The sequence below is a fragment of the Oculina patagonica genome, chromosome 13 (genome assembly GCF_052425735.1).
Source record: "Oculina patagonica isolate OP01 chromosome 13, crgOcupat, whole genome shotgun sequence".
Classification (NCBI taxonomy): domain Eukaryota; kingdom Metazoa; phylum Cnidaria; class Anthozoa; order Scleractinia; family Oculinidae; genus Oculina; species Oculina patagonica.
The window spans coordinates 25,799,907-25,807,430 of NC_135770.1; the positions used below are offsets into that span (position 1 = coordinate 25,799,907).

The 7,524-nt window shown below is 36.1% G+C and overlaps 1 protein-coding gene across 1 annotated transcript; it reads right to left on the bottom strand.

Annotated features, from left to right (window-relative positions):
- Positions 1-1,816: 1,816 nt before the first annotated feature.
- LOC144637071 (adrenocorticotropic hormone receptor-like) lies at positions 1,817-2,830 on the bottom strand. Its single transcript, XM_078496234.1, has one exon. It carries the CDS (start codon positions 2,828-2,830, stop codon positions 1,817-1,819), a length of 1,014 nt encoding a protein of 337 aa, XP_078352360.1.
- Between the last annotated feature and the right edge of the window lie 4,694 nt (positions 2,831-7,524).

Consider the following 7,524-nt stretch of genomic DNA (forward strand, 5'->3'; position numbering starts at 1 on the left):
GGTTGATCCTTATGTTGAGCAATGTTGCCACGTTTGTAGAGTTATAAGCCAACAAACAAAACAGCCCATAAAAACACATTTTTGACTTTTGAATTCAATAAACGGCAGTGTATAGGTTTCTTGATCTGAGACCAAATATCAAGATTTGTTATGTACTATTTACATTCGGTGAGAAATAGATCATTAATATACCATAGGTTTCAATTATTAATGAAGCCATTTCTTAACGTTTATCTAATGTTATGACATCAAGAACATCATGAAGGCTGTTGTACTGACTGCCAAAACGCACGACTCTAATACGAATTGGCTATTAATAATTTGATATTGTATTAAGCGTAACTTGACTGTTTTTGCTCCATCCAAATTCTTAGATGGAAAGAAGATGAAGAAAAATATTCTAAGTAATTTACCCACTCTCATTATGACCTACTACCCTGATTAATGTCGTAAAAATATATTTTAGTATAGACAATTTTGTATGTATTCAGATGGACTCAAAGGAGTCACTAGTGGCAAGGCGTCATAGCAGCATGTCAAAGTAAAATACGTGGGAGACTTATCAATAGATGTGCTATTGCAAGGTGTTAGCATAAAATAAATATGAGTTGATCCTTTAAAGTTCAGCAGTGTTGCAAAGTTTGTAGAGTTTAATAAGCCTTACCAAACAAAACAGATCATAAAAGTACTTTCATATAAAATTATGTGAAAAATGGCAATGTGTAGGTTTCTTTATTAAAGACCAAATATCACGATTTGTCACGTATTATTTATTTTTTAGTGACAAATGGATTATTGCTATTGGTTTCTATTTTTAATGAAGCTATTTTTTTAAAAGTTTATTTTATGTTATGACAACAAGGAGAGCTGACGGCTGCTGTGTGCGGACAAAGCGCACGATTCTTTGAATTGGCCATAATTTGAAGTTGTTTAAATTATAACTTGACGTATTTCGTGCTCAATCTCCAGATTTATATGATAAAAGCTTTCAATAATTGTTGACCTGCCAACCTCCACACATCTGCCATGGGTCTCGCAACTTTATTCAGGGTGTTTTTCCGTTCTTTTATACTCAACGCGCATATTTAAGCACTTGGTGATACGTTTGGTCTACTCTCGCTGCACTCTTGCGCCTTTTTTTTAAATAAAGAAAAGAGCAATTAATGAACGAGTTCAAACCAATGGTAAATATAAGATTGGAAAGGCCTAGATTTCTGAATTTTATTAAAATAAGGAAATAACAAAATAATGAAGGAAATAAAGTCGTTAGTTACTGATGCGTGTAACCCTCTCTTAAGGTTAGATACTTTGTCCCTACAGAAGTTTTCAATACAACTTTTTTTAATCCAGAGGAGTAGGAGAGCGGGCGGCTGTACACAGGTGATAATAAATGGAGGTCACCCAACTAGTTTTGCTTTTTAGTTATTTTGAGTGACATATTACTGTTTGTATTTTTAATTTATTTTTGTATCTTATACTTTTAACTTAACTCTTAAAATTCTATTCTTATTCTTGTTACTTTATCCCGTGATTTAAACAGCACAAATAAACGTTGCTGTATACAATTACATGCGCACATTGCAACGACGACAACAACATCATCCTTTGTTGGTGTTATCTTTTACATTTGAATTGACGCAAAAAATAATAATAATAATAATAAGTGTACCCACTGAAACCCAGCCGGGGCAACAACAGCAAAGATGGTATGGTATGCGTGCAATCAGGCCTACTCAAAAATTAATAGGATACAAATGGGCCAGTAAACAAAAACAACTTACAAACAGGACAAAGTTATTTCTAAGAATAAGCAAGTTCAGTTAATCGCGATGTGCAGTTCCTGAAGATGTCTTTCTCTTACTTGAGCGTTTCTGTTATCTCTTACGGCTGGGAGCTGTTGACCGACACGTCGATTTCGACATCTGAGAATGTTAAGCATTGATCTGCGAATCTCTTTATTTCTGCCATAGTTAAATAATGGATTAAGAAGACCATTGATTGTGAACAAAAACGAGCTAAATGGATCAAAGGGAATTATTGGCAGTCCCAAAGCGACCAAGATTACAGGGCTCAATATAGCTGTCAGGAAAGAAAACAAAAAGCACAACAGGATCACTGAAACAATTCGAGTCAGTTTTTTCTCTTTTTCTACCGCAGCACGCATCTTTCCAACCTGTATCCGCATGCGTCTGGAGTGTTGTCTACTAGCCATAAAGAGCCTGAAGTAGTTGAACAATATCATCAAAATAGATACCACATAAAACAAGAAAATAATGATGAAACTGGTGTTAGTATTTCTCGTTTTGATCTTCGTATACACTATTAGGGTAGCTAGTATGCTTAAAAACCAGCTTACGAGCGTTGCCTTGACAACTCGTGCACGTGATCGGCTCGCGTGACTATGGTACCATTCTGGCCTTCTCATTGCCTGCTTGCGGTCATTGCTCACCATAGCTAGGTTACCAAGCGTAGCTAAGAAGCAAAGAATACCAATACAGTCTTCCTCGCTCCCAATCTTCCGGCACATGTGTGGATGGAGGAGAGTTAAACTGTTTTTTATGACAGTAAACAGCGCCCAGATCAAATCAGTGATTGACAAGCTGCACAGCATTAGCAGTGAAGGATGTCGTAGAGATTTAGTCCGTGTTACAGTGATGAAGACAAGCGTGTTACAGATGAACGACATCACAGCCAGCAGTGTGTCGAGTGGTACAACAATGTAGTTACTAATGTCTCGCACCTGGTGCTGGAGGTCATCAGGAAGGTTGGGCATCAGACATGCTTGATAAGGAAAGTGACTGGAGTTGATGGACTCGTTTGTTGAAGTCATTTTTCTTAAAAAAAATCCACGTTGATTAGCGATTGACACTTTAACAAAGTTGATTGACTGACAGGTTGAATGATTGATTAGTTGATCTCGAGTTCATTGATAGGCTGATTGGTTGATTGATTGATTGTTGATTGACTACTGACCCATTTTTTTTTTTTTTTTTTTTTTTTTTGAGGGGCATTTTTTTTGGAGGTAAATTTTTTTACCCCTCCTTCCCTTAAAAAAAAAATTGATGATTGTTGATTGACTGACTGATGACTGACTAATTAACTTATTGATCGCTTGGTTGATTGACTGACTGATTGATTGATTGATTGATTGATTGATTGATTCGTTAATTGCATTGGACAGCGGGAACAATTTTTATGCATGTGCGAGGTAAATATCATAATAATTTGATTAAGCGCCCTCCCTACTGTAATGTTATCCTGACACTAAAATACCCGACTTTGAAGTATAATACCGTATTCTCACGTGATTTCGCGAGTACTGAATTTAATACTCACGAAATATAGGACATGACAAGATAAAAATCGCGAAAATTGATACCGTATAATGATTATTAAATAATCAAATTCAATGTGCTTTTTACAGTTATTCCTTAACAAAGTTGATTTACTGACAGGCAGAATAATTGATTAGTTGACGCCGAGTTCATTGATGGGCTGATTCATTGATTGATTGACCGACTGACTGACTGACTGACTGACTGAGTTAAAAACTCTATGATTAGTTGGTTGATTGATTGATTCGTTAATATACCTTTTTTGGTATATTAATATATTTAATTGAAACAAAGATTCGAAAGCTAACACAGAAGATTATTACAGTTGAAAACGGTACAAAAATTGCATCAGACACTTGCGAGTGTGCGACGATTCAAATTCATCGAAGCGGCCGCAACTGACATCCTTGTTTCACTTATGTCATCGCTAAGAATCATCACCAGCAACCCGGGATATAAAGGAGGATATATATAGTTTGTTCTGTGAAAAAAGGTCACATTTATTGGACAAATTACTTCTACAAGTTTGTTTGTGGTCGTCGTTTGCTGTTATCTATGCCGAGGAATGACATGCGAAGCCGGTCGTAGAGGAAAGCTTCAAAACGTGCAAACAGGTGAATAAAATTAAACTTACGTTTATATTGAGTGTTCACTTCTTGTTCAGTCGTTAACAGCGGAGCTCTCAGCGGCCCGAAGGGCCCCAGAGCAGAGCCCCATACCCATAAAAAATTAACAGAACCATGTATTTGAGTTTTCATGGTCATCATGGCTAGCGGCACGGTTCGCAGGTGCGTACGACGTACGTCGTGCAACATGGCGGCCATAGTCATCCGGGATTTTTAAAAGGTCTTAAACCGAAACGAGGCTTCGTTTTTCGCGCGCTTTCCGCGGCTCCCCGCGGCTACACAACCGATATGTCACTTATAAAACTACAGCAGTCTACAGTGTTTAGATGAAGAAACTGTTTGGGAAACCTTTCTTTCTGCATTTTTCAAGCGTTTTTGGAGGAAAACTTTTTCCCTACAATTTTTTAAGCATTTTTGGAGGGACATTTAAGCATAAAGCTGAGTATCTATTTTTCATTGTTGAAGAGCTGCAAGCTGCTTTTGGCGTTGCTTTAAACTATTCTAATTTTGAATATAAGCTAGTATATTGCCGTAAGTTGATTTGGCCGTCAAAAATTGTCGAATTCTAATCCTTTGCCGTGGTAGTTTATTTCTTATTGCTGTGAGTTTATTCCGACTTTTAGCCTTATATTTTCTCGGCGGAAGAAATTCATACAGTATAAGTGATGTTATTCGAAGTGCTAAACGACGACAAAGCAAAAAGCTCGAACAAAATAAATTTATTTATACTAAACTTGCTATAAAAAACAGGTTTACCCAATCTAGCTTGAGCGCGAGGTGAAACGAGCAGTTCAAAGCGCGAGTAGATCAAACAATTATTTTGCTTTAGTGTAGCCCACTTTTACACTGAATAGCTACAGTGAATAGAGATGATTTAGTGTACGCTTAAATTTGTTTAAACTTTGCACACGGTAAGAAATAAAAGATAAGTTTTAAATTTGCGTATGTGACTGAGCAACCCATTTCAGTGCGCCGATATTGAGACAAATATAGGAAAGAAAAGTAAGACGGGAATATGCCCACAAAATATATTGGCGTCATTTTGTATAAAGCAACAATAAAGAGGATCGTAAAACTATTTTCTATTCTTAGAAAGCAGGGAATTAACTCTTAATTGTTTTGGCCATGAGTTGTATTAAAGTTAAACAATAAGTGGATCGTTAAACTATTTTCTATTCTTTAGAAAGGGCTGGAGAGAATAAACTCTTAATTAATTTTTAGGCCATTACTTGTTCTGCCTCGAGATTATGATGTTTTTCTATTTATCTTGCACATATGGGCCAGCGTTAACATTAAAGCTTTGACCGCATATTTATCAAAATGAAAACATTGTTACTCCAGCAAAAAAATAAATAAATAAAGGGGAGCTTCGCTTTTAGGCTTGTCTCAATCTATATATTAGCTTTTTTCACGAATTTCATACCTTTCATTGCATACAACTGTCAGCGATATTGTCTTCCGAACGTCAAGTTTTGCTCGATTATGAGGAACGTTTTCGTCTCGCAAGCCAAATTAAGCTTCGCGCTGTACAGAAGTTATATATTTTTATAGCATCGACAACTTCAGAAAATTTTTCCCTCTATGTCATAAACAAGTAATCACATGTTTCCTCGTAAAATTAATTAAGGATTAATATCACTTGTGTTTTCAGAAGTTGCAGAAATTGCCAGAGTCGCAAATCCTTAATTTTACTCGGCCCATGCGATTACCTATACTAAAATAATTAAATTCAATGTGCTTTTTTACAGTTATTCCAACATTTCTCAGCTTTTGAAGATTTTTGTTTGATTTTGTCCACCTGTTATCTTTCACTGCATCGCTCTCACTGTCCGAACTGTCTTCTACAGCTAAGTGTCTTTAAAATCTCGCTTGTGCAGTCGTATATGCGCCTATCGGGTATTTAGACTGTGGAATACCATATGCTTTGTAATGTTTAGCTGGTTTTGTTTGCTGTTAATACAATCCAATTCTACCTTCCTCTCAAAATCGCAAAATTTAATACTTGCGAAATTTGGCTCTTGATTTTTCGGGAATTTAATACTTGCGAAATTTGGCTCTTGATTTTTCGGGAATAAGTCACGCGGGGTTCTGATTTCAATAAGCGACCATATATAATTTGAAGCATACATGGACCCCACTTCCAACATTAGATAAGTAAAATGTTTGGAACAGTACCTCGATATAACGACCCTCTAATATAAAGAAATCGTCGTTACAACGAACACAACCCAGAAGCCCAAATGTAGCCCGATATAACGAAAAAATGTCAACACGCGACATAAGATGAATGCGGAACTGACCAACAGGGACGAAAATCCTTTAGTTCTGTAACGAGAGAACAAGTTCAAGTACATACATGTATGTCCGTGCATTATAAATGTTATTTTCAGAAATCGTTAATATCCGGAAATTCTGGGTATGTTGGGTAACGTAACATCGTTAAAAACTGATTAACTATTAAACAATTAGATTATGAGCTCGAGATTTCTATCGCGAGATAGTTGACGAGGGCGAAGCCCGAATTATCTTATTTATTATAACTGTAAATGAACACGAAATTTGCTCGTTTGCATTGACAAGGCAACTGGTAAAACATTTTTTCGCAGTTTTAGAGAATAATTACAATTTTCGCTTGTTAAAATGTTCTTCGCAGATTTCCTAGTTATTTAAATATGACTGCAAATCGATTTAGAAAGCTGTTAAGAAAAAAATGCGACACGGAATTCGCGAATTCAAAATTCAAATGATATAAACAATATGACCGTAATGTTTTCACATCATGGCATATATCTTCTAAATATGGTCATGGGTTGTGTGTCCAGCGACTGATTAAATACCTTTGGCAAGTTAAGCTCTGTGGATTTGCACAGAATTGGCGCTAGAGACAATCGCCTTCATAATCCAAAAAAGAAAATATACAAGGAAATTGTATCTTATCGCCTTGTGAATACGTTTATTGGAGGATTTTGTGTCTCATCACGAGACAGTGTGATTGCACTAAAAACCGTGAGTCAGAGGTCTGGCGGTATGCTTGAAATCAATGATACATGTTCAACTGTACTCTACGGCCGCTAGTTGTTTCACCACAGTTAAAAAGAAAAAGAGGCCGGCAACACAGCTCATAACTCGGGGAGTAAGAACAAATCTAAACGAATATCGCATATGGCCCTCAATTAATATATATAAAAAAGCCAAAAACCATGCCGAGTGTGCAGCTTGTTTAACTGACGGATTAACATCTTTTTCCCCTAACAAGCTTTTTGCCTATTATTTTCTTTTCTTTTTAAACACTCGAACGAAAAAATAAGTCACATTTAGAAACCTTTTCGTCTCATGATTATTTTGCTGTATGTGACGGAAAAAAGAACATTGAAGTTATTTTATCTTTATTCTTTGCAAAAACTCGAGTTTCTTAGGTATTACGGTTAAAATGAAAATTCGAGGCGACTGACTTCCATCAATTATTAAATCAAACATGTGTTTTGTACTGTTTGTTTGGGGATATCTTGCCCAGGAAAAAATAAAATATTATCAACATTTAGTGTAATTGCTTTTTACGCGAT